The sequence below is a fragment of the Dermacentor silvarum genome, chromosome 2 (genome assembly GCF_013339745.2).
Source record: "Dermacentor silvarum isolate Dsil-2018 chromosome 2, BIME_Dsil_1.4, whole genome shotgun sequence".
Classification (NCBI taxonomy): Eukaryota; Metazoa; Arthropoda; class Arachnida; order Ixodida; family Ixodidae; genus Dermacentor; species Dermacentor silvarum.
The window spans coordinates 230136138-230163687 of record NC_051155.1 but is presented as its reverse complement, the minus strand read 5'-3'; the positions used below and the strand labels follow the sequence as shown (position 1 = coordinate 230163687).

The 27550-nt window shown below is 44.9% G+C and overlaps 1 protein-coding gene across 2 annotated transcripts in view; it reads left to right on the top strand.

The window, feature by feature from the left end:
* LOC119442835 (vasopressin V1a receptor) overlaps window positions 1-26910 on the top strand; it is a 38535-nt gene extending 11625 nt beyond the window's left edge. Inside the window, exons 1-2 of one of the 2 annotated variants that reach the window (XM_049663145.1) lie at window positions 4675-4803; window positions 23900-26910. In XM_049663145.1, coding sequence (XP_049519102.1) covers window positions 24254-25492 — 1239 coding nt within the window. In that variant the 5' untranslated portion in view covers window positions 4675-4803; window positions 23900-24253 and the 3' untranslated portion in view covers window positions 25493-26910. Of the gene's footprint in view, window positions 1-4674; window positions 4804-23899 lie in introns of those variants that run through there. The other variant, XM_049663146.1, reaches the window with a different exon arrangement.
* The last annotated feature ends 640 nt before the right edge of the window (window positions 26911-27550 follow it).

The window sequence follows — 27550 nt, the reverse complement described above, 5'->3', positions numbered from 1 at the left end:
TGTTGGAAAGACATTCTTAAGAGTTATTATTTTTTTGATCGCATGTATAGGCTGCCATGCATATGGCATATGAATGCATGCAGGCTTTCTCGGAAAAGAAGCTGCATAAGCGGCCTCTGGAACTTGCTGTCCGCAATCACTAGCTTGTTCAAAGCCGGTGGCCGAGTCTGTCCGTATCCCGGCACCTCTAAGTACTTTCTCTCTTCTGGTAGGGATTTTAACGGGCGCTTTTCTGGCTAACATTCCTGCCTAATTCTGTTTTTCTTTTTCCTCTGACTTTATACCGACTGGCTCAGCGCTGTGAAGTAGGTGAAACAAGTTACACACTTAAGTGTTGTGGGTTACGTATTCCTGACCTGTGTTATTCTTGCAACCCGCCGTGGTGGCTACAGCGTTGTGGTGCTAAGCACGAGGTAATGAAAGCACGAGGATGGCCGCCGCGACTTTATAAGTGGTGTCCAAATCGACGCCTCAGCGTCGGTGGCCCTTTGGCTAATTGGAACAGATCTCGAAGGCTATTATTTGTCGTTCTACATGCGCCGGAAGTGATTGTGGAGCCGGAAATACGTCACCACCGTATTTTAAACTATCGTAGTTCCCCGCACCGCACGCGGAATGCAGATGTGGGTGCGGCTCCTACCTGCGGTAAGTTGTCTTAAGTCCGCTTCCGTTTCTTTTCTTTTATTATTTTTTTTATTTTCTATTAAAAGAGGACAAGCAATTACTCCCGTGCTTACCCTCACTTGAAGGCTTATTCGCTTCATTAGATCGTAACAAAAAAGGGAGTCTCCCGGGTACCCGTTTAGTTACTGTATTTTTTCTGAAATAACAGACGTACCTTTTCTAGCAATGTGAAAGAGAACAACTATATTGTTTCCAAGCGGCTGTAGTGGCTCAGCCCGCAGCCTCACCTAACTGTGCACAGTGAATAAATATTCAACTGCTTCTAGTTTCATGCTTCATGCTAGACTCTATAAATCACACGTAATCTCTGCTTGAAAACCAACTTGGGCTCCTCTCTCATGTTATTCACGACAGGAAAGACACAACACAAGCGCGTACTGCTGCGCAGAACGCATGCAAGTGCACGCTCACAAAGCAGACGCTCAAAGCAAATGTGTCATGCGCAAAGTAAATCGCATTCAGGTGTTGATAATTGTTTTTCATCTAATAAACATAGAAACGGCGGGCTCAAAGGTTGAGATTCCGCGCCGGCATTTTTTTTTTATGCTTCTTTGATCAAACGTTTAAAATTAGCTTTGTGTCACGACGGAGCGAGGCATCTCCTAAGGAGGTACTCGTAACCACACGTGGCACAAACAATGCAGAACTAGCCAATGATCACGTCTTTCTTGAAGCGAAACTTTATTTGCCCGCTATGTCGGGTTTCGCGTCCTTCGGTGCTCTCTCGCCGAGTATAAACCGGCTTATTTAACTTGGTACTGACCCACAAAATAGTGTAAGTGAGTGCGCCTGTCTTCTGCATAATAAAATATTAGGTAATGACACAAAAACCTGTACCTATAATGTTGACTCATAGGTATTTCTAAAGCACACATACCTCTTATTGGGATAGCGCAATATACCGTGTGTCCCAGATAAGGTTAACCGAGCTGTTCAAGGAAAACGAAGATTTTAAAAATTACTCGACGATTACGATACTCGCTAATGCGAAATTTGAGCGCAGCTCTATACGTGTTTTCATTTCGTGATATAATGGCTGGCGCGAACAATCTGTTTCGTGCGGCATGTTGCGAAACGGAGCGAAATGCGGCGCGACTGCCTCGATAATCTGTAGAGCGCGAGAGCCAGCGCATGGGTGATGCGTAGGCGCGATTCACAGCAGCCGCCGACAACAGACCTCCCCGACGACGCGCGCTACTCTGGCGCAATCTCGTAGCTGTCGTCGCCGCACTACGCTTTTTCTTTTCACGCTTTCGCCATACCCTCCTCCGCTTCCCTCCTCGCTCCTCTTCGTTCTTGCCGCTTTTTTTTCATCCTCCGCTGCGCGCCGCGTTCGGTCTCATCTTCCGCGGTGCTCATTCGCTCGGTTACGAGTGACAACGCATAACATAGAGCAAGATACGATTTTAAGACTTACGGTGTTCCGTCGTCAGAGGTCTGACGACCTACAACGTCAGGGGTCTGATTATTGCAATAGACTAACCGAGACAGCATACATGCACGGTTCAACCTCCGTCTACGGCTACACTAATACATACGAAGTGTTTCAATAACGGCATCTACGGCGGTTCGACTTGCATGCCTCCATAGCGTTTTGAACTGTCTCACCAATGAACCGACTCAGAAATGGGTCGTGTTTTGTGACTCAAAGCAGCTCTTCACAGCTTAAGCTGTTACACAGTCTGCTTCCCGCCTCGTAACTTACACGCGGTTGGTATCTGATATAAAGAAAATAAACCATCATGGCTCTGGAAAAAAAGGAATGGCATCGTCGGCAACCACTTTACGACAGGGCGCGCTACCCGGTCTGCCCCCGAAGGCACCCAGACGCTTACGAATCCTTTGGCAAAGATGGACGCTGCAAGAGAACTTCGTCTGCGTGCGCGCTCAAAGACACAAGTTTACTTCAGTTCTCCAAGTGTCCTTAATTTCCGGCTGCACAGCCTGGATCCTTCGTTACCGTTACAAGTGCCACCTAGCATCTCGCGTTGCGAAGTAATGTTGTCGCAGCGCTTTTATCTGAAAGCGGCGTTTATGAACGCTTACTCATACCTGATTGTATCTGCATGACTCTTTTTTATACGTTGTCGTAATTATTCGAGTCTGTCATTTACACCATGCCCCGTCTGCCGAACTTCAGCCATTTGTTGCGGTTATCGTTTGCTCTGTGTCCTTTTTCTACGTAAATGTAGTTATATGTTATAAACGTGCGAAAATATCACACAAAGTCCGAACCTCCCGTGCGGTCATGTTCTCAAGCCCCCATAACTCAGGGCGCTTGAGCAGTTATATCGTATAAAATACGCTGTATGTAACTGTTTCTTATGCAAGTGGTGGTCAGAGGCCCTCTTCAGGGCATTTTTGCCAATCTGGATACTGCACACTAAAAGTAATTACCGAGGTCTAATAGTTGTTATTTATATTTTAATGAAGTGTGCAAAATTAAACGTACCCCGTCTTTGAGAACGCGTACTGGCAACTGATGTATTCAGGACCTTATGATCGTTGTATGATTTCTTTCAAAAAATTTAACCTTGGAAATAGAATGGAGTGCCCTGATAGAAGAAACATCAAACGGAAAAGAAATATCGAAAGAAAGCGTATCCTTGTCGAAGTCCCCGAAATGTTTACTGCGCTCTTAAGTCAAGAAACGCGACCCGCTTTGTAAGCACCACGGAGATGGCAGTAAGCAAACACATTTTCTTCTGTGTAAACAGAGCCTACAGATACTAGGGTTCTTTGTCAAGTCAATCCACGTATATTTTTTTTAAGCTGAATGTTGTAGCCGCAGCTAGCGAGGTCAGAGGCAGAGCGACATATCAAGCTGTTTATTCGGAAAGCTAGACCATACCAAGAAGAGCGCAGAACGCTGTGCTGTCAGCGCTTATAAAGATCAGGCCGTCACTGCGCTGACACAGTTATACGTATTCTCGACAGGCATGGAGCCAAATTTTGTAAACGTGACACACATTTACAGTCCCGTTACACGCATTTACGACAACATTGCGGAATAAAAGAAAATACAGATAATGCTGGGAACCACGCAGTTAATCTATCCAATAAACGTTATATGCCCCATAACCGTTATAAGAGAAGCATTATTAACTATAGTATAATTAACTATCTGAACAATCCATCTAAACATTGCGATTCGGCACGCAAGAAATGTCCACATGTCAATAGTTCACCTGGCGATGCAGAACTGCGCCGTCGTCGCAGGTGATTTCTTAAAAATCCATCTTCATAGTTGTTAATTCTGCGGATTTCTTTTTCCCAATCGTTGCAGCATTATCTGCATGCTCTACCGAAGGTTATAAAATAGTTGTCACATCTAGAGACTGCGTCTAAAATGTTAAAGTCGTAACTTTGTAACCTGCAAGCGATCCACAACACACCTTTCACTATTATTGAATTGTAGCCTTGGCATTTTTGGTGATCGGCCAATTGACAGTGGTTTAGTACGTGTTCGAGGGCCCGGTATACTATGGGCGTATTTAAGAAGCGGGCATTTCTGTCACCTGCATTTCCTGATGAAGGCTATAGACCCCGGTCGGAACGTACCAATAAAAAAAAAAAAAACTTTCGTTTCGTGCGTCCTATCCTTCAAGCATTTGAAATCACCGCATCCAAGGGCAAGTCTGAATATAAATGCATACACGCATCCTCGGACAAAGAAAACAGGTGGACCACGTCAAGCGAAGAGGCAGTAGGGAGAGGGCACATCGCAGAATGAAAACAAGAACGCTTGCTCTGAAAGGAAAGAGTTGGGAGAGGGTGCAGGCCCGAAAGGGATGAGCAGGAGGAGGCGCGGGACAGTGCGCCGGGAAAAGCGGGAGGTGCGCAGTGCGCATGCGCGGTCGAGGCGAGAGGCCGGCGCGTGCCACCGACCGCGGGTCACGCGCGTCTTTTTGCCCGGCTGTTCGCTATTGACGGCCGCGGACGGCGCGCCGACGCCTTCAGTCGCCGGAGGCACGCTGCCCGAAAAGGGAGGAAAGGAAAAAAGTTGTTGGCCAACGTCAGCAGGGTCGTCGTCGCCACCGATCGGTCACGACGGAGAACACAGCGTCGCGTCGGCCACTGTGTCCCGTGCAAGTCATCACGACGGCAGCACCGTCTCTGGTGAGCAGGAGGAAGTTGTATACTTCAGTTAGGGCATCTTGGGAAACTAGTTGGTTCGTGATTATATTGGGATTTACTGCGCGAATGGTGGAAAGAGACTACGCGAGTGAACGCGCAGAATTAGAGTAAGAGCGCACTGGCCAATTGTCTTTCTTTTCTGCCTTCTTCTTGCGTGGGTACCTCGTTGGTTACGGTTTGCTCTTACCCGCTGCCTTATTTCTTGAGGATACTTTGTTCTTTGCACCTATTCGTTTGTAGTGACAAACGGTTATATCTGTGGTGCCGATACCAGTGGACCAATTAGTAAGTGCAAAAAGTAAAAAAAAAAAAAGATGGAGATGCAATTGAAAATAGTTGTTGCAAAACAGGACCCCAAAGCATTGTTAAGGGCGCACGTTGGCTGGCGTGTCGGTAGAGGACGCAACCGGAATTGCTCTAAGTCGGTCGAGAAATGTTTGGCTATGCATTTCAATAATTACGTGTTTATCTCCTTGTTAAAAAATACACTGAAAGTGACGCCACGTGAATTTAGCATCAGTTCCTGATGAATCAGTGTTACAGAAGATGAAAAATTCGATTGCGTATGACACATATAAGACTCTGTTCGCATTCGTTTGCACCGTTTTAATTTTTTACTTCGACACTAGCCTAGGCTGTGACGAAGCCCCGATTTTAGCTTCATTGCGAGGTGTAATGTGCACGTGTGTTGTTATATTAGCTCAGCCATGCAGTCAGCAGGCGTAGTTTAACACTCTCGTAAAATTTTATAAAAAGAAATAGGAAACAAAGATCGAGTCCAGTTGCTTAACTTTTGAAGGAACACTGTAAAAAAAAGCTTAGACCCCTTGGGACACATTTTTGTCACACAACTATAAATGTCATCTCTCTTGCTTTCGTCGACCTTCTTGAAAACTCTGCGCTTGCTAGTTTGCAGTCAAGAACTCTACGCCATGCGCGTGCCGTTAGTGACCTAAAACTACCATATATACGCCCAGCATTAGAAATTATGCAAAAAAAACTGCTCCTTGACAGCACATTATTTATTTATTTATTTATTTATTTATTTATTTATTTATTTATTTATTTATTTATTTATTTATTTATTTATTTATTTATTTATTTATTTATTTATTTATTTATTTATTTATTTTACCCTCAGCATCTTTCAGCATTTATAGCATGAAAAAGTTGAGAACATGAAGATGAAGTGATGTATTGAGTACCAGGAACAGCAAAAATCTGACAAATAGAAGCACAATAAATGCGGCAACAAAAACTACAATAAAAAAACGCCGTAGCCAATAACATTCGATGAAATGTTGGCCCAGTCATATAAAAAGAAAGAAAGAACACGCCATATCAAAATATATTTGTAGCAAACGTATGATGCCACAAAAGAGAGAAAGATACATAAATTAGATGCGAGAGAGTGTATAGGAACGTTAACCGGAAGATTCAGGTTTGGTACTCTACACTATAAGGAACGGGTATAAGGGGAGACATAAATACTGAAAGGAAAGCGGAGAAGAGAAGATTACGAAAATATATTAGTGGAAATCATTTGTGCGAAATCATATCCTTTTGCGCGCGGTATTCTCTTCCCGATTCGTTTTCTTTCAGCTCACCGAATTCATCGCCGTCCGAAGCTGCAAATCCTGTAAAGACGCAGGCCCTGACCTTTACAGATCCAATTAGAGAGCTTCACTTTCATTTGCATGCGATGACGCCCAGAGAAAGTGTGGATGAGATGGAGCATAGCTTACGTCACTGAATTCGTCGCTTCGTCTTGTTTTTTGCTGGTGTCATCACAACTACGTCAGAGATGACGGGGTGGGAAAGGAACAAAACATATTCGCGGAAGCAAAGCACATGCGGGTTTTCTCGGTATTGCGATTCTTCGCCTCCAAGCAGCGTGATAATTAATATCAGCGGGCTGCAGCGTGTTCCTTCCAAGGTTTCTTACCATGTTCGTCATTGCTTTTTACCATGTTAGTTATCGGTTAAGTTTGAATATAAAGGAATAATAGCTTGTGGATGGCGCCCGTAATTGAAAGCCCGCGCGGCGCATCAGCGGTTTATAATGAGCGGAAGCAAGTCTCCTTACTGTTGCTAGTCGGCTCGAATTTCTATTTTGACTTGGACAACTGAGATCTTATTTGAACTCATCTCGTCGCCTGCTTCTCCATCTTCAAATCACCGTGATCGTAGCTGTGTCAAGTGAAATACATGGACGAAGAAAACAAAATAAAGCACGCGCAAGAAGTTGACGCTTGTCACTTTCTATACTGTTACCACGGTAAAGGACCGCTCAAAGAAAAAAAACTCTAATATCACTTAAAACAACAATAGCGGCCGCGACGACAAATAGGGCAACAATAGCTGTACGATGACAACTGGACGGCTCAGACCCCTGCTGACGCGTTACGTAAAATACGGAGGGGAAGACAGTTCTTCTTTTCTGCAGAATTTTTTATCCATTGGAACTCGATGATAACGAGCATCGCAATGATAGCGACAAAAGGGGCCGCGAAATCTGGGATGAAGCGCCCTTAACAGCTATCGACTTGACAACTGCATCTGCGCGTTTATCTGCAGTACTGTCAGCGCTGAGAAATTAAGAGGGTGGAGAGAAATACGTCGTCAACCCACGTTGGTGGGTATAGGAGCCAATACCTAAAGGCAACCAGCCAACCGATAGAAATGCAGCGATTAACACAAACGCTGTCGCGAACGAGTCACGCTGGTTCATTAGAGTATCCGCACAGTTTCGCAACCCTCGTGCGGCCACTTTTGCAGAATGCGACGCCTTCAACTCTACGTCACGATAATGCCAGTGACGCCGCGTTATAAACATTTATCCATAAAGGCGAGGCCTGGTTCACTACTTTACGTGCTTCTTCTGTGATGAAGGTTGAACAATAGATGACAATTTTCCCCCTCTGTTGTCGCTGCTTCGGAAAATGAATTCCGGTAATTTCTTTTCGCACTCTTATCCTTGGATCAGATAATGTCTGCTATGCTATCTTTTGGAAGATTTAGTCGAGGTCAGAATTAAGAGAGCCCTTCCAGTGTCCATAATTTTCTTTTTTAACACGAAAGTGTTTTATGCCGGGGTCCACCAAGACTTCACTGACGTATTTCCGTCACGGAAATACGTCACACGAACATACACGAACATAATACAAAGAAAGAAACCAGAAGAAAAAGTTCCACAAACATGCAAAATTTGGAAATCGAACCCACGACCTCTCGGTCCGCGACGATAGATCGCCGAGCGTTTAACTCATTGCGCCACAAACGCATTTGCAGAGTGGTACACAGACGCGCCTTATATATCTAACACTCCTCTGTGTACCCGCGCTCTTGCTCGGGGCGGTGCCGCCGCCTACGAGCAGAAAAGAGTACTGCATTATGACACTAACGCGCACCGACAGTGAACGCTTCGGTGGTCTCAGCACTACGACGCCTCGATGCCAGCATTCGAAGGGACGCTGGCATCAAGAAGCACTACCAACGCCACTTAGGTGGCGTTCACCGTACTCAGCACAGCGGAGCGTGGCCTCCGCAATTAGCTCTGAAAATGTTTCTGAAGTTGATCGCGGAGGCTGCAATTACGACGCGCTGTACGCGCTGATTTGACTCGGTGACGATTCAGTTACGTGCTTTGTCTTGCGCGTTGTATTAGTGTGTCAGTTACGTGCTTCGTCTTTCGCGTTGTGCTAGCGTGTGCAGCGTAGTGCAGCTTCCATATGCACGACGGTTGCTCATGGTCATCGACGTTGGTAGTCGTGATGGAGGAGACGTGCCACCAGGCGTCAGCGTGGGTGCATCAACGCCTAAGGGCGCTTTAGCCACAAAACACCAATAGACATTATATATCAATGTGCAATAAACATTACACTACTTCTGTGAAGACACGTTTCACTTTCGTGTTCTATACCGATTCCTATATAAGAGGGATCAACCACATTTTTTTTTATTTTGTGGCTTACCTTGTAAGATCAACCGTTGTTTTTTTTTTTTACTTGTTTTTTTAATTCCCCTCCACTTACTTTTCAATTCATACATAGCCATCCCTTAAACTTTATTTTTACTTACAACATCCCAGAATCGATATGTTATTCTGCGTCGCGCTTTGTTTAATTGTATCCTTTCATCATTTCTAATATCAACTTTTCTAAGTCCTTGGACTAAGAATCGCAATCTTCTAATGCAAAATAGTTTGTATATGAGTCTTAGGACATTGGGCATCATCAAACATCAACAAGATTGGCATGCCACCAATTCGCTGCCCAAAATGATGGTAGACAGCGAGCACGGGCAGACCGTCCACAGAAATGAAAGGTGAAGCCTTACGTCCCAGAGCTGCAGCTTAGTGATAAGTCCAAGTACCGAGCTCCGGATAAACTTCACTACCAGGGGTTCTTTAATGTGTTCCTAATTCTAAGTACACACAGCACCCCCCCCCCCCCCCCCCCCCGACACTGCTTTCTCGCCTCCTTGTTTTTTATTCAACCACCATCGTCGTGATGCTCCTGTTGCGAACACGCATCGAAACTGCAACATTCTGCTTCACGCCAGAGATAGATCGCGCCTGTGCGGTGCATTACAGGCAAAACTGCATTTTCTCTCTCTATATTTTTCATCATAAACAGCTCACAAAGCAATATGGGATTCCTGCGACAGGCGACGGCAGACAGCAAAAGAACTAGGTGAGGGAACGCATAACTGCTGCAAATGACAAATTTTCCCGGACAGTTACTTCCGTCAGAACCGTATGATGCTTTCACTCTCTCATAGATAGGCCGTGCCACCGGAGATAGGTCTAATATCTTTTTTATCATCCATGGCATTTCGTTGCTGCTGGTATTCCGACGAGGCCTTTTTTGCTAGCATTCACAACACGATTCAAATCAGTAGTCCATGATCGAGAGTTATGTCTGACGCGAATATTTGTATCGTCATGCGGGCATAAACGTGTCGTCCTTGTTTTATGCTTGAGTACGCGCATACGCGCCAGGGCGAAATTGGAGCGAACGACCTGCATACAAATCATGTCGCGGGGTGAAGCAACGACGGCGTTTCGCTCGCCCTGCTCCCTCAACGACGCGGGTCGATGAGGCCCCACAACAGATTTGTTTGTGCCGCGCATAACTTTATGGTGACACATTCCAAGGGTAGGGACCCCCTCCCCTAGAGAGCACAATGGGAAAAGAGAAAGGGGGAAAGGGAGTAAAATAAAGGCAGGGTATGTTAGTGGGAAAGGAATGGGGAAGTGAAAGAGGGAGACATAAGGCAATGAATTTACAGTATTCGCAAGCACGAAACATGTGCACAAAGGATTCGCTTTTACCTCCACGTAGGCAGAACAGTTTGGTTGATTGATTTATTGATTGACTGATTATTTTATTGAAGGCTCCAGGATTGATTGGTTTAAGGGACCCGTGTTAATTTCGACCACCTGCAACCTGGGTTCTTTGACGTACCCTTAAATCTAAGACCAGTGGTGTTATTGCCTTCCGTCTACATCGGCATGCGGCTACAGAATCCAGTAATCAATCCCGCGGCCTCGTGCTCTGCAGTAGAACGTCATAGCATATGACCCCCCCCCCTCTTCTCAGCTCCTGGGTTGGAGCAGAACATTGTAAAGCCTCGAATTTGCCGGAAAATGGGGATGCATTTGTTTGGAAGGACACAAAGGCAAGAAGGAACCAGTTAAAAAAATAAAGATAGCGACAGGAAGATGGCAAATAGATGAAAGAAGGATTAAAGAAAACGAGAAAAACAATGAAAGAATGAAATTTATAGCAAGAAAAGAAGGAGGGGGGGGAGGGGAAGACAGAGAATGAAGTATGGACAAAGCGAGAGAAAGGAAGCTTTCTAAAGAAAATCATGTAAGTCGGCTGACACAGACGCTTCTGCCATGCTTCTCTATTTTTAAGAGGTTGAAAGGTGAAGCGCCGCACTCACGCGCCCACACGCGCACAAGAAATTGACACACACGTGCTCACACACAGCCTGCTTAGAGCAAGCGCGCAAGTGGTCTGAGAAAATGTGATTGCTCTGCTATTGTTTCTCTGGAGATAAATAGACATGGGAGCCGATGGTGCCTTGCGCAGTTTCAACAAGTTCTGTTCAATTCTCAAGATGGAAAGCTATCCCCACCCCAACGGTACTGATATTGTTAGCGGGATCAATGCCGGCTTTCTTTTTTCTTGATGCAGCACTCACGGGGATCACCTTTAGGGCAGCTTAAATATAGCAACGCTTGGATTGCAAGCACGGCCAACCTGTCTCAGGTTTACATAACGGTATCGGATTAAAGAAAGTGGACAAGAAGGGTTTCATGAGCGAACATGGGGCTTACGTAAAGAAACAACTTTGGGATGAAACTTGCCCAACTCTGCTTCTCCTTGGTCGGTGACCAACACAGCTCGCTCTCTCCGATGCGAACCTTCGCAAGTACCTAGATAGCGTCTTTTTTGAGCGCAATCTCGTGGAAACTTAAAGCCACAAACCAATCCTCTACAGCCCTCTTTTCCTTGCTTTCATATGTATTTCTTCCTTTTTTTCTTTTGTCTTTCAGTTGCGGTGAAATGTCGCTGACATCCGTGCGAATCTCGGAGCAACTCTTCTAATGCGCGAAGCGAACACGAAAATCAAAGTGCAGGCCAGATAGATCAGTAAAAGTTTAGCGAGACTGTGACTTGTCACGCACAAGCAATTGCACATGCAAATACTTTTACACGGCCTTCCTTTCTCTTCTGCATAGCCTTTCCCTTTCTCGTTGCCTTGTTTCTGTTATTTCGCTCTTCGCATGTACGTTCTTTGAAAATCCGGGAGCGTGGACGAAGTTGTCCTCTACAAAGCAATTTTCGAGCGACGGCTTTTTTTTAGTCAGCAGCGGGCGGAGTGGCACGCTATGGAGGACCCATGAATATAAGTGGCCGCTAAGGAAATGGGAGGATTGCGTTTCCTTTTCACCATGCCGTCGAAAGCTCGCATTTGAATTTCTGAAAACCTCGACATACACAAATGAATCAACTATTAGGGCTTCAGGCAGGGGAACTGAGAATTGAGAAATTTATCATTCGCACATGCCTCCGCGTACACATGGAAGTCATGTTTTTGCAGTGGCATCGAACTAAGGCGATAATGAGCTTAGTTTTCTTTTTATTATTTTGTTCAATATGAAACGCAAGAGCGTATTCAAGGAATTCGAGGGCTTTTGAAGAAAGCTTTGCTCTCAGATGTTCTTTTCTAAATCGCGAGAGAAAAATGAGAAAGACGAACTCTATAGTTTCGTACCACCATGGAAACGATGTCCACGCGAAACGATGTTACAATTTCTTTCTCCTCCTACATTTAATATGCTTAGGCCGGTTCTCAGCAACACTTTTGCGAATGCAAATAAGGGCGATGTGCAAGCGATAGTTCCATGGCAATCTTCGTTAAAACAATGTTAACTGAGATTAGTAAATTGGGACGTGAAGGACTTCTTGTTTTTCGTGTCATGGCTCCACACCGTCAAGTTTAGGTTTGTGCGCTGTGATTTCGTAAAAACAAAAACAAAAAAAAAAACTGCGGAAAATTGTACGCAGTGTTGTTGTGCATGCGAATCTACTTACTCTGTCCCAAAAATGCAGGTAACTTTGCTTACCGCTTCCTCAAAGAGAACAAACAACAACAATAACAGAAAGGAAATAAGTCGATCTGTAACGTAGGTGGATACAGGTTTTATCAAAATCAGCGACAGACAAGTAAGCGTTTTTTTTTTTTTTTTGTATTCCTTACCAGTAAGGTCCACAATAGTCGTGTTAAAGTGCATCGTTATAATGACACCAAAAAGAAATAGGCAATGAGGACTGAGCCAGTCGTCAGTCAAAGAAATGTTACACCCTTTGCGGCTTATCCTGTCTCCAAAGAATATTCGTCATCTATCTTACCTGCCTTTGTTTTCTTTAACGCTATGCGTGCCCGTTATTTTAAGTTCAGGAAAGACATGCGCTTATCAACGTGCTGCGTTCCTGACAGGAAAGTAGAGAGCACGGAGTGTTAAAGAAAGCAAACGCACGCAAGACAGATGGCCGATCATTGTTAGGGTACAACATAAGCACCAAAGAGTGTAACGTTTTTTTTTTTTTTTTTTTTTTTTTTTTTTTTTTTTTGCCAACGTAGTATAAAGTGTGACAAACACATCATTAACCGGTCCGAGTTAAACTAAGTGAATCGAAGGCACGGGGAGAGTGAAGAACCGCAGCATGGCTATGTAAGAACATTAACTTATTACTTCCACCACGCGGCGATCCAGATTATACCTTCGCGCTTGCTGCTACATCCACCGCGTCCAATATACTGCCTTCGGATGCATTGTTCCGGCTCCTGGACTAACGCAAATAACGGGAGCGCTGGGTAGATGGACGAGCAAGAATGCTCGCTGTGCCCGTCCTTTGTCGCTTATATTGAGGGACCGCGAGAGCCGCAACCGCAGCAGCGACGTGCCCGGAATCGCCGCTGCAGATGAGACGTGATGGGAACACTGTAGAACACCTTGTCTCTGGGGAACGCGTCCCGACTCGATTTCGCGATATTGGTCGCTGTCGTATCTATTATACACGCGCCCGCAATGTGCACGAGGGTGACAGACGGCCACAGCCATTCACTGCGCACATTCAAACACGCAGGAAGCACGCGCTTTCGCTTAACAGCGAGGCATGGCGTGCTGTGCGTCTGATAATAATCAGGCAGTTGGTTTGACTTTCCTTTACTGATGACGACAGCTTGGGCAGCTGATTCGTCGTCGTTGTCATCCTCGTTTATTTATTTATTTATTTATTTATTTATTTATTTATTTATTTATTTATTTATTTATTTATTTATTTACAACATATCCTGCAGCTCCGAAGCATTACAGCAGGAGAGTGGGTACCGATAATAAAAACAAACAAATAAGCAAAACAGACAAACAGTTCAAGATATGATGATTATAAAACGAGGCATTTAACGTAATATTCACGTAATTTGCTGACCATTCTCGCTATTGACATCAAGGGACAAATCGGTGAAGCTTTCAACCTGGTACATAAGTTACGCCGGGAGAGGGTCGAGGATCTGTTTCCGCTCAATTGAACGCTTCCGGTAAGAGAGACGCTGCCAGGTTGGGCTACTAACGGGGAAGTAGAACGAATTTGTGTGTGGCCCATTCTGTCTCTGCTCGTCCGTCTCAAGCAATGATCGTCACTCGCAGTTTGATCAGGACATTACAATCAAAAGGCGGCGATCGGCCGACTAATGCACAAGAGAAAGGTTATAAAAGGACCGACCCCTGTTTTATCTGTCTACCCTCCTTTCAAAGGAGATGCTCATATTATTATTACCTCCATTTTCATCCCTATCATTTGGCCATTGAACACGTAAACTATCATTCGGAGAGAGAGAGAGAGAGAGAGAGAAACGTGGTGGGAAAGGCATGGAGGTTAACCGGAAAAGATTCTGGTTTGCTACCCTGCACTGGGGGAAGGGCAAGGGGAAATGAAAGGCGGAAAGAATAGGGAAGAGAAAAAGCAGTCACGAAAAAAAATGCAAGGAATAAAAAAAAAGGAGGAGGTTGGAAACGTCTGTGAGAACTATAGTCTGTCAGATAGTCCACTCGATCGCAAAAACTTCAAGAGTGCCTTGACTGACTTGTTGTGTGACGACTGTATAGGCCGGCATTCCAGGACTGTCTGCTCCGAAAGCGGCCGGTCGTCAAGACGTGCCAGCGCAGCCGCGAATGACTGCCTATGTGCGCTGTATTGGGGACAGTGACAAAGTACGTGCTCGATAGTTTCCTCGTCGCTGCAGTGGTCACACGCAGCACTATCCTCCCATCCAATGCGGAAAGCAAACTACGTTTAAATGCGACACTAAGCCACAGTCAGCAAAGTACCGTTGTTTAGGGTCGGGATAGTCCAGGTGTAGGTCGAAGTCGAAGACATGGGTCCAGTCGATGAAGACGTGTGTGTTGCAAACTAGGTGTGTTCCACAACGATTGTGTGGCGTCGTTTGCAAGCACTCGAAGTTTCGCTGCTGCATCTGTTCTTGACAGCGGGAATGGTTCCTGTGCGCCGTCTTCATGAGCAGATCGAGCAGCTTCATCGGCATATTCGTAGCCCATTACGCCACAGTGGCTAGGGAGCCACTGAAAGGTGACGTCGTGTCCTTGCTCGACCATTCAGTGTAAACAAAGAGCCAGAGGGGGCGGCAAGGCGATACCTCCGTCAGCGTCCACGCACTATTTTCGAAGCTAAGCGCGGAACATACTATCCGGATCGACTGTTTAGAAAAAATATATTCCAAGAAATGACAATACGAACGCTGTAGCATATCATCACGACAATATCACTCTGACGGTTCAGTATTAGCAACTGCGCACTATGCGCACGACAAGTATGCACCAAAATGTTGCAGTCAGTTGGCGCTGTGTACTATACACTGCTACTCAAAGCAACAGAGAACACGAAGAACACAGTTGGATATAAACAAATTGTCTCGTATACATATATCATGCTGAATGTATATAAATTGTTCGATAAGTGCTTGAGCTAAATCCAATAGGTTCTCCACTGCTGGTATTCCATATCTGCACGGATACTGCTTTTGCTGTCCATCTTTTCAGAAACTGACTTCCTCCTACGGGCGCCAGGACACTGTGGCACAATGTTGCCACATTCTTGCCCCCTCTTGGTGACCTTAGAGGCTTCGTGTTCTTTTACTACGAAATTTGTTTTTCTCCGGGGTGTGTTCACGCATCCAGCAGATAATGGCCACAGTTTTTCGTTTCTTAGAACTTTTTCTTTTCTTTTTCTTCTCTTCTTGTTTTCTCTTTTTTATAAACTTCTTTCATTTTTTATAGAACTCCGCTAGGTCCACCACATTATTAGCAGTGATTCATTACGTCGTCGGAGCTCCATGGTATATGGGGCGTGAAAAAAAAAAAAGAAAGTCATCTTAAGTTGTAGAACTTTCACACCAAACAGCCTTATTCTTACGGCCAGTTTTACAAGTTTCCGAGATGCGCCTCATAAAATTTGAAAAGATAGCAAAGCTGCGTATGCCACGTCACAAGGTGACTTACGGCAGTCGTGAAGCCAAGATAACTAATTTACACTTTCGGGCGTCACGCAATTCTTTCCGTTTTTCGTACCTCGGGTGTTCCCTTTCTTTCTTGGCTTTTTTAGGGGTCAGCGCGAACCTAAATCATTCTTGCTAGCTTTCTCACTTCTTCCTTTCTTTCTTCTCCTCTCTATTTTTTTTTTTTTTTTTGCGAGGAGAGAGAAATCGAGGGAGGGTGGACGTAGTGTACTGGTCAAGGCCAAACTTAGGGGAACGGAGACAATGGGTGTAGGCACCTCGCATGCATTCCCGTGGACACGTTGAAATGACAGATTCTCGGAAGGCACCCTAACAAAGTTAGACCTGCTGCATGATCAGTTGTGTGCTCTCCGTGCGCCTTACCGCTCTTGCTCCTACTCCGTTACGCGATGGTGAGGAATAATTGATTGTAATAAAAAAAAACTGCATACTTCTCTCTCTTTTCTCTCTCTCTCTCTCTCTCTCGCTTCCTCACTCTGTCTGCCTTCTTCCTTTCTTTTCTTTTTACATTCCAAGCAGAACGCTCCACAGATGGAACAAAGAAACCTTGAAAATGGCGGCGATGATAAAGTATCCCACCATGTTGCTTACATGGCACTGTTTTTGCCTTATCTGAAATTGATTATACCGGACACGAAGTCTCAGAAATCTCTCTCTCTCTCTCTCTCTTACGGCGAAGCTTTCTTTGCGAACCATCGCGGACTTTTCTGACCGTGGCTGCTCGATGCTGTTAGTTCCTATCCTACCCTAAAGAATTTAATTACTCGGCCGATGGTGGGCTCGAACTTCGGTCACCCAGTAAAACAGCCGGATGCTCTAAGCGCTATCGCACGTATACTCCTATTGTTGCAAACTTCAACTCGCTGTTTGAGAGGATCGCCGCGTGCGTCACCTTGCGTGGCACGGGTATCGCGAGAGCACATGCTCGCGCGTTCGTCTTTGTCGTCTTCTTCCACCACTGGCTCGTCGGCGTCCCTCGGATATAAATTTTGAGTAGATTAGTTATCAATAGGCAGCATTTACAAGATCAGTAGTCTCCCAGGTAGATAACAAAGGTTTCTCAAAGATTTGACGCTGTGGGACCCACGTCGGCCATGTCTACGTTCTTACCGCCCTCTCTTTGTCGGCGTTCCAAGCCATAAAAGCGCCATAAGATCGCGGCCGCGCGCCGTATGCTGTAGGTGCGACGGGTAGCCGTGAATAAATGTGTATGCGTATCTTTCCTCACGATGAGCACCGAACAAGACAATAAATGTGTTCGTACCTTTGTTCGAAATTCTGCGTCATGTCTGTGTCGTGGGCTAAACAGCTTATCTGGTCATCCACCTTCACAGAGTGGAATGGCTCATGATTTTTTTTCTTTTGTTCTTCAGTTTCTCAACATTTCGGCTGCTAAGAACTACCCTGTGGCCTCGTGTGTTTGCCTGCGCCGGCAGCATTCCGACAGAAGATAGGCCGCTTTAACAAGGCTCAAGACGCTGGTTTCGCAGACATTACAACTGTGGACGCTCCGAGTGAAGGACGTCGGTGGCGTTAATATAATTTGACTGGCTGTGATGAACAGTGCTGTCCGCTGCTAAGGTATACTCCTAATTAGTATCTTTATTTTTTATTTTTATTTAGTACATACTGCAGACCTTTCGGTCCAAGCAGAGGGGCACCAGAATACTGCTACGAGCAGCTTTTTTCCCCACTTTACCCCCACAAGGCTGTATTTACTTTTGTGGAAATAAAGCATGCATACATACATACAAAAAAGAGAACAAATTAGGAACAAGCAAGTACAAAATTATACAATATTTAGTCACATTGTGTCTGTAAACTGTCGTTCCAGTCTGATATTGTTCTGGGAAAAAAAGAAAATTTAAACATATCAGTTCGAGCATAATAGGCTTAATCAACGAAACTTGGATAATATTCAACTTTATGAGGAAAATGGGCCGATATGACGCTTAATTCCGGTATTAAACCCCTTAACGCCCAGTGCCGGGAATTCGCGATATGTCGAACAATGGGTGATTCCGCATTAGCACACAGAAACTACGGGATGGTTTCGGACTGTGTGTGTTCTCCATAGGAGGGGCCTTCGTTTACAATTTTGGGTCGCCACTTTTCGGCATTAATATGAAAGAGAAGCGAGCGTGCATCGAGACAACTATGCTTTAGTGGACCACGTGCAACTTCACGTTTTTCTTCTGTTGTCTGCTGGCATACGCGAGCAGACTGGTCTTAAAATTGATTTGCTCTTCTACATCTCAAATTTTAGCAGCGTAATGCCTGGATTTTCTGGATATTGTCAGGATTTTGCATGTGTTGAGCCTTGAAATTCAACGATGGATATCTCAAATTACGTGCGATTTTCAAGATTTAGAAGAAAATGTACGTGCAATTTGTAACTGCCTCTAAATTTGCCACATATACGACTGCCTCTAACGCTCTAATAAAACAAGTTAATTAACAAGATTTTGTTGAATAGTCGTTTAAACTCGCATTGTTAGAGTATGCATGTTATTAAGTATGTCCCGTGCGCTGACCCCCGATGCGCTGAATGCCTTATTTATAAAGAAATATATAGTCTAAAAAAGGACACCTTCTATTCAATTGCAGCTTTATAGAGTCAATTTTAAAACCACTGTAAGCGCTTGAAAGCGTAATCTGAACGAGAGACTCTATTTCTTCATTAATTCATAACCTAAGCGTGCAGAGAAGTGCTGGCGACCTGAATTGATGCTATTTCTGCATACCAGAGTCCATAATACGCTAGACTCGATGTCTTCGTGGTGCCAGAGGGGAGAATCTATTATGCTTCCTTTTCGTTGTAAAAAAAAAAAAAAAGAGCATACGGCATTAGGTGTTCCACATTTCGCTTGTTCGCCTTGCCTTAGTCAAACTACGATGTCTTTCGCGCTCAGGTGCACTTTTCCTTTTTGCCTGCTCAATAGTGCGCGCTTTTGCGAAAGCCAATGATGACCTCCGCTAATAAGACATCGAATTTTTCAACCTTATCAAACGTAAGAACGTAAGATTAGCTTTGTGTGTGAATGTGCAGGTATGGAGATTGACATGGGCATTGACCAGAGGCGAAATATGTGCGCTCTTACTAAGACTTTTATTTATTTATTTATTTATTTATTTATTTATTTATTTATTTATTTATTTATTTATTTATTTGTTTGTTTGTTTGTTTGTTTGTTTGTTTGTTTGTTTGTTTGTTTGTTTGTTTGTTTGTTTGTTTGTTTGTTTGTTTGTTTGTTTGTTTGTTTGTTTGTTTGTTTGTTTGTTTGTTTGTTTGTTTGTTTGTTTGTTTGTTTGTTTGTTCACGTAGTTGTAAATCTACACATTTAGTAACTCTTGGGGTAGCACTTCTGAAAAAGCAATTTTAGTATTCTTTCTTTCGGCGATTGTCAAAATGGCCGTTTCGACAGAAGCCCTACGTGCAATTTTTACAGTGTAGGCTCGTGAAGAGTGAAGGTTCGTACCATTGAACGGACAATTATGTGACACGGCATATTCAGCGAAAATCAAATATTTAAGAACGCAAATCATTATGCGAGGTCACATTTTTTGATTATGCATCTGAACGACTAAGTCAATTTTTCCGGGTTTAGAAATCTGGTATAAGCAAGAAATAACTAAAAAGCGATAGATTGGTGGCCAATCACATCAAAATTTCTGCGGTAGTTTTGTACAAGAAACGTCCAAAATTTTGTGCTAGCTAGTTCTTCAGTAAGATTTGATAATTAAATTGCAACCTCAAAGTAACAACTCAGGCCGGGAATGTATGGGAACTTTTTCTGTGTGAAAGTGGCTCAAATCACCATGAGAACTGTGACGTCATGCTGACATCTTCGCGGCCTGGGCGCACAATCTATAGATAAAGTTCCGCCCCTATTTAGCCCGCTAAAATTGACATTTTTTTGAGCGAATGAAATCGAAATGGAGCATTCCCAGAAGGCTCTGCCAGTCTAAACTCACTTGCGGCCTGGCCTCTCTTTGATGTTCGTTTTAAAAGTGAAGTTGCCCTGACAAAAGTGCGTGCGCGTGAACACCTGTGCAAATTCGCCTCCTTCTCAGCCGAAGCGAAGTTTATAGTTCCAAGCAGCGCTATAGACACGGACAACTGAGTACAACGACACTGGCGCCGTGCCTTTGCGCCGTTTTCAAATAAGGAACCCTAATCAGCAATCTTAAGCCAACGTCTTGCCAGCTCCATCGCTTCTACCACAGTGCACGTTTGTGTTGTGACGGAGTACAACCTGCTGTCCAAGTGCGCGGTAGGTGCGTTGTACGCCTGCCGGAAACGGCACTTATTCGCAGACGAAAGAAAAAAAAGGACTTTAATTGAATGTGGTGCTGGTCTTGATTGACCTGCTCTATGAAATTACGTTCCTGCTGCTTTCTAAGGCGCGAGTGAATCTGAATGCTGAAAATCCTAGCTCTGCGTATAGGCGCCACGTGGGAGCGAGTCACTCGCTGCTAATGACTCGCCAGAAATGAAATTATAGAGAGCGTGTGCCAAGTACGACCCGAATAAATGGGAACGTGTTCGACAACAACTCGTCGGGGCTGTTCGCGAACAGCAGCTAATTCAATTTACTCCGCGTACGAGTGCCTCAGCGCTTCGGAAGCCCTATTTAATGCTCGAAGCTCCGTCGCTTCTAGAACTCTTCCTACATCGCATTGCTGACAGTGCTGTGTTCTCTCTTGACTTTGACACGGCAATTTGGATTGATTAGGGGACGTTTTGTTTCATCAATGATCCTTAGTATAATCGGAAAGGATCTACTAACAAAAGGTTATATTAGATAACGACATACGAGTACCTATAATATATCCCTAGGTAGACAAGCCATATCCAAGCGAACCATATGTAATAGCAGATAATGAAGCTAGACGCAGTTTATACATAGACACGCAAGAAAGTGGACGGGGGGATAGCCGCCGCGGTAGGCTAATTGGGAAAGAACCACATGTGTACTGCGGAACATGTTGGTTCGAGTCCCGCCTTCTGCTAGTTATCTTATTGTCCATTATTACATCCTCTTTACCTTACTATTTCAACATCTGCAATTAAACGTAACCATTGGCTTACCCTTGCTTTCTCTGCCTTTATTGTCTGTTGCTTCGCTTTATTGTCTGTTGGTTCGTGGGGTTGTGACTAATGAAATATTGAGCACTTCGGATCTCCGAATTTATGCGCTCGCTCACAACCGGATATTTGTCGCAGCATTCATGGTCCAGTGTAGCAGCAGCAGCAGCAGCCGCCACCGCCTCCGCTTGTTTTTATGTCCACTAAAGAATGAAACCCTCTTCCAGTGTTCTCCAAAAACTTCTGTCTTGCACCAGCAGATACCATTTTAAGCATGCAAATTTCCTAATTCCATCACTCAACCAAGTTCTCTGACGACACGGACTACGCTTCCCTTCTCTTGGCACCCATTCTGCAAAACTAATAGATTGCTAGTTATCTTCCCTTCACATTACATGTCCGGCCCTACTCCAGTTATTTCTCTTAATGCCAACTATAGAATATCGGCTGCCCCCGTTTGCTTTCTAATCCACACCGCTGTCTTCCTGTCTCACCTGTCATTTTTTGTTGACTTCTCTCGTTGCACGCTGCTTAGCTTCTCCTCAAGTTTCTTTGTTTTATAACCTCCAAGTTTCTGCCCCATTAGTTACTACCCTTAGAATGCAATGATCGTAATCTTTATTTTCAAAGATAGCGCGCTTCGCTTGGTCTTGAATTCTGGGCCCAAGGTCAAGTTACGGAAGGGGTAAGGGCCGCCCCAGCTCGAAGTCTCCGGAGAGAGACTTCCTCCATCCGAGTTAGATTACGGGGAAGGTAGCAGACACACGAAGGGATTAGAGCACGTTTGTCCGGTTGGAAAATATATTTTGGGCTACGAATATAGAGCGGGGGTCGGAGGAAAGGGCAGCAGATGCGTTGTCAAAAGGATAATGAGAGTAAGCGGTCTTCTCAGCAATATTGTCATTTTTGTTGTGACAGTGACCCTGCACCCACTGCACTTCAATGGTAAAATGGGATAACATGCGAAGTCTACGAACCTCTTCCCATATACGCATTACTTTTTTTTAACTTGCTTCAACTGCTTCACAGCTTGTCGCTTGTTCAGACGATAGGTTCATTTGAATAATTATAACGATTTCAGAGCGAGAATACTTTAAATATTCGCCACCAACTAGCGTGAACTCGACGCGCTCTCCGGCTCCGACAACGAGACGGCGTCGGAAGCGCCGGTCACAGCCGAAGATCTGTTCGGCCCACTTTACGCCAAGACGCTGCGGATCGCGCTGCTCAGCGTCATGCTCGTGCTGTCACTCCTGGGCAACTCGATCGTGTGTCATCGCCTCCTGATGTCGCGGCGGCACCGAATGTTCAAGGCACAGGTGCTCTTCCTCAACCTTGTGCACTGAAAAGAATTTCGATAAAATAAAAAGACTATCTTGTGTTGGTTCTTGCAATAGCAGCAACCTCACCTATTCGGCATACGGGCGTCACCCGGCTCAACCCGTGGCACTGTGTAACACATTCGGACGAAATTAAATGAATGCAACATGAGTCAAAACTAATTACAAGTTCTTGCGAATACGTTTCTCGTGTCACCGCGCTGTTTCTCATGGAATTCATGTCGGATGAACAACGTCACGTTGCTTGCGGATGTTTGTCTATACCCCCCCCCCCCCCCTTCCCTACGGGTTTTGCTCACGGGGATATTGCGAATGTTTAAATTCACAGGTTGTCAGATATGATAACAGGCCTGCGCTGAAGCACATTTCGCGTGAACTTTCTTCCGCACTGACGCTTCACAAGGTGAAGCAGAGTAACCGATAACAACACGTGACACAGAAAACGCTCATATGCGTTTCTCTTCTTTTTGTGCCACGCCAACGTGCTCGTTTTAGCTGAGCGCTTGTTGTGATACCACAGGGTTGAGAGGAAGCTTTAGCTCGGTGCCAGCTCCCATTAGTCTATTCAAATACATGTAAAGCGCAGAAATGATATTCTAAGGCAGCCCGCGGACTGATTTGAATGAAATTCGTTCCACTTGAGAAAGAAAATTTAATTCCATTGACTGTAGAAGCATAATCTTGATTTATGCTCTAGGAATGTTTTACAAAATTTCTGAAAACTTGCAAGTTTCATAAAAATTGAAGCACGAAGTTTACAAATCCGTAACTCCGCACCAACACAAATATCGCAGTTCTGTAAACTGCATATGCTCGAGCACCCAAAACGGGAAGTTTTGATGTATCAATCTACAGGTTATGTGGAGCTACTGCTTTGTTTACAAACGTTTTGCCAAAGTCCTACTCACAAATTAGTGGTGTATTTTAGAGCGGTGTATATACCTCAATTTTGTCCGCTTTAGATTTCTTAATGGTTACTGTTTACCGAATTGTGGTATAATTATGTGTTACTGAAATTATATATTATATAATTATGTGTAGTTGAAAGCTTAATACTTGAACATGCTTTTTTTTATTTTGCAATTTTTCAACAAATTTTGTGAAGAAAATGACAATCTAAATAAGGAAACTGCTTGCTACAGTCACCAGAATTTAGCTTCTACTTTTAAATGCAGCAAACTTAATTAAATTCTGTGTTCTGGTTGCCAAGAAAAACGACTTCATCGTTACCATGTATTTCGATGAAAGCTCCGAGCTAAAGCTTCCTCTTAAGAAGAAGCTTCTCTACACTGTAGGCATGCAGGTGCAGCGAAAAGAAAGAAAGAAAGAAAGAAAGAAAGAAAGAAAGAAAGAAAGAAAGAAAGAAAGAAAGAAAGAAAGAAAGAAAGAAAGAAAGAAAGAAAGAAAGAAAGAAAGAAAGAAAGAAAGAAAGAAAGACTTCCTGGCGTTGCTTACGATGTTGTTTCTACATACTTCAATTTTATTCTTTGCCTGAGCTCACTGTACTGAACAATGCTTATTTTTCTCTTTCCAGGAAGGCTAGCGTAAGCTTCAGGACGCCCTAAAATTGGTTACCAGCAGAAGCCCCAAGAAAATCAAGCGACTAAGACGTCAAAGCCGCTTTCTGTCGTGAGCATCGTATGAAGCCGCTAAGAATTCCTATTGCTCCATCACTGTTTTTCATCGCATTCGCGGACGACTGGCAGGCCACAACTAAAAGAGAAGGTCTCAATTGCTGATAGTGTTGCAAGACGACCAAGTGTCAAGGAATTTAAGCTACCAGTGAGACATTATATCTGCCAAGGAACCCTAAATCTGTACTTGGTAAGCGCAGCCCATCGCTATTATTGTGGCCCATCTCGATGGTGATGGGGCGAGACCGACATCTATGCTGGGCAACAGCGCCGACGTTAGCACGATGTCGTCGGAACTCGACGCGCTCTCCGGCTCCGACAACGAGACGGCGTCGGAAGCGCCGGTCACAGCCGAAGATCTTTTCGGCCCACTTTACGCCAAGACGCTGCGGATCGCGCTGCTCAGCGTCATGCTCGTGCTGTCACTCCTGGGCAACTCGATCGTGTGTCATCGCCTCCTGATGTCGCGGCGGCACCGAATGTTCAAGGCACAGGTGCTCTTCCTGAACCTAGCCTTCGCCGACCTTCTCGTCACTCTGGTCACCATGAGCTCGCAGTTGGTGTGGGAGGTCGTGGGCCGCGTCTGGGTCGCTGGAGACGTCGCCTGCCGGTTGTTCAAGGTGCTGCAGACGTTTGCGCTGGTCTCCTCCACCTACATGCTGGTTGGCATCGCGGTGGACCGCCACTGCGCCATCTGCAAGCCGCTGGCGCCGGCGCCCAAACCTCGGTCGCTGGTCGCAGCCTGCTGGCTTCTGTCCCTCGTTCCGTCCCTACCCAACATGTTCATGTTCCGGCTCGTCGTGATCCGGGACGAGTGCTACTGTGCCTCCGTCTTCTACATCTACCAGGACTCCGTGGTCCCGCGCCAGGCCTACATGGCATTCGTCTTCACGCTTGTGTTCATATTGCCGCTGGTGGCTCTAGTGATACCGTACTCGTGCATCCTGTATAGGATGTGGAAGATGGGCAGCACCGCTACGTCTCGGCAGCGAGGGGACGCTGCTTCGTCGGCCGGTGACCGCGTCGAAAGTGCGAGGACTACTCTGCCCAAGGCACGCTTGCGTACTCTCAAGATGGCGATAATTATATTTGTGGCGTTTGTCGTGACGAACCTCCCCTACATGGTGCAGGAAATGTTGCTAGCGTTCGCGCCGAACATCTCGCTCGAGCCCCACGTGGTCGCCGTGTTTGGCGTCATCTCAGCCTCGAACAGTGCCGTCAACCCGTACGTCTTTCTGGCCTTCAACGGCGGCGCTGCTGCCTTCGGGTGTGACACCCACGTACGCGTCTTGTGGCGCCGCCTGGCGTGCTCTTCGGGCTCGAGGCGAACCACTGCCACTTTTCGCACCGCCTGGTCGACTTTGCAGACTCGCAACAAGAGGCGTTCGCCAACGGTGAAAATGTTCCCTTCTCCCAACGACTGCGAGTGCGGCGAAGCGCAGCAGAAACACCCAGAAAAAGACAGAATGGCATCACTGGGAGACTGCATTTAGCTGCATGTTCGTAGTATTTATACCATTTCTTTTCTTGGTACGAGTTGCAAGCAGAGCAGGAAGTTATGACGCTTCGTGTTGCGAACGTGACTGCTGAACAACACATCAGCAAGTGTAACTCTTATTGCGGGATTCAGCGCACCAACGGACAACATGCACATTGATTGCATAATGAGAGGTGACAGTTGGTATTGTAAGATATATTCAGCCTTACTCCACAATCTTGCTATTTATCGCAAGATTTTCATGCTGGTTATCACCATGGTTGTGAATTTGAAAGCACAAAGATCAAAGGTGAATCTTTGATAGAAATGTACCTGGCTGACAAGAAATACGCGAACGAAATTTAATGAGGATCTACAAACTTTTGGTTTACAGTTCCAAAGATTTCGTGGCGTAGCTTTTCATTCAAAATTTGATCTGTAACTTCTATCTATGTATTATTGCTTAGAGCTTATTCTAAGGGAACAACGGCATAGATATGTCAACTGTTTCTGTGATTTCTATATAGCAAAGTCACCAGAACACAAAATCGCTGAGAGAATCTTGGGAGAGAACGACGAAAGACCCAAATATCGGGAGTTTGGGTAAGTTCGAAGATCCACAGCAAATTTTTCAGCACCATATTTTGCCTGTATCAAGTCAATAAGAGAAAGGGGCGTCAGTAGAATCCACGTACGACACCAAAGTCGGCTCCTCAGAGCCTGAAACGTAAACCAGGTGTGCATGTTTCGCAGACGATAGTACGTAGTTTTTATACACCAATGCTAACATCACCACACACAAAGCTCCGTGTCTGGAGGTGGCTGTCTATGCGCCGCCTTGCTTTTCTGTGGAACAGTGCCGCGTGTTGGTAGTGCTTAGATTCAATGCAGTAAGGTATCGATTTGGACTAGTTGGAATGGATGCAAACTTGAAAGACTCTCGGTAAACGAAGGGAACACGATAAGTTGAACTGTGCGCTATTCGTGTCCTTATTTCCGTGTCACCGTCGTTTCAATTTTTTTAGCTCATTTAAAGTATGCACGGCAAGGTTACACCATGTTTAAACACAAATCTACCAGGGCTATTGGAACAGCTTTCTTTTCATTTGGGTAAGACTACATCAAAGTTTTGAAGAAACGCAGAATGCTCGGCGTTTCAGAATGCACCAACCATTTCCCGCGACACTGTTTGCAGAAAATGCCCTATTGCGAGATAGAAAATGTTGTCATCGATATGTACGGTAATGTTTATAGGTCTCAAAGAAGATCGTATATTTATTGTAGCTCGCCCGCGCGTTTTTATTGGCGTGTTTTGGCGTTTTGTCTAGATGTTCTGATTAACTGCCTCGTCACTTTCATTACATCAATGGCAGCGACTAGGCGTTATGCGGGTTACTATATATACTGCTCATTATTTTAGTACGGGCAGTGGAATATGTTCGTACACGTATTTTACAAATAAAAAACAGTTTTGTGGGTCTCGTTATAACATAGTGTCCCTATTGAATTGCTAAGTCACTTGTCCGCTGTTGTCGTCAATATTCTTAAGTCACGTTCCACGTAACACCTTATACTTTAAAAAATGTTAATTCTGGGGTTTTACGAGCCAAAACCACTATCTGATCGTAAAGCACCCAGTAGTGAGGAACTCCAGATTAACTTTTACCCCCTGAGGTTGTTTACCACGCACCTAAATCCAAGTACACGAGCATTTTTGCATTTCGCCCCCATCGAAGTGCGGTTGCCACGGCCGGCATTGAATGCGACCTAGCGTAGCAGCGCAACGCCATCGCTACCAAGCTACCGTGGCGGGTAGTTGACGTTGCTGTTGTTGTTGTTGCCTATCACGTGTTTGGCTCCTACCCACGATGGGGGATTGGCCAAGAAGTGGGTGGATTATTCCAAATTAATATGGAGCATAAATTTCCGAATATCTATGAAATTTGCATTGAATAGCGTAGAATTATCTGTTAAAATGAAATACAGAAAGTCATATCGAATGAGTACTAATTAATTTAAAAGCACAAAAAAACAAGAAGGTAGTAGAATTTAGCAGGGCATTCGTTTGAATTCT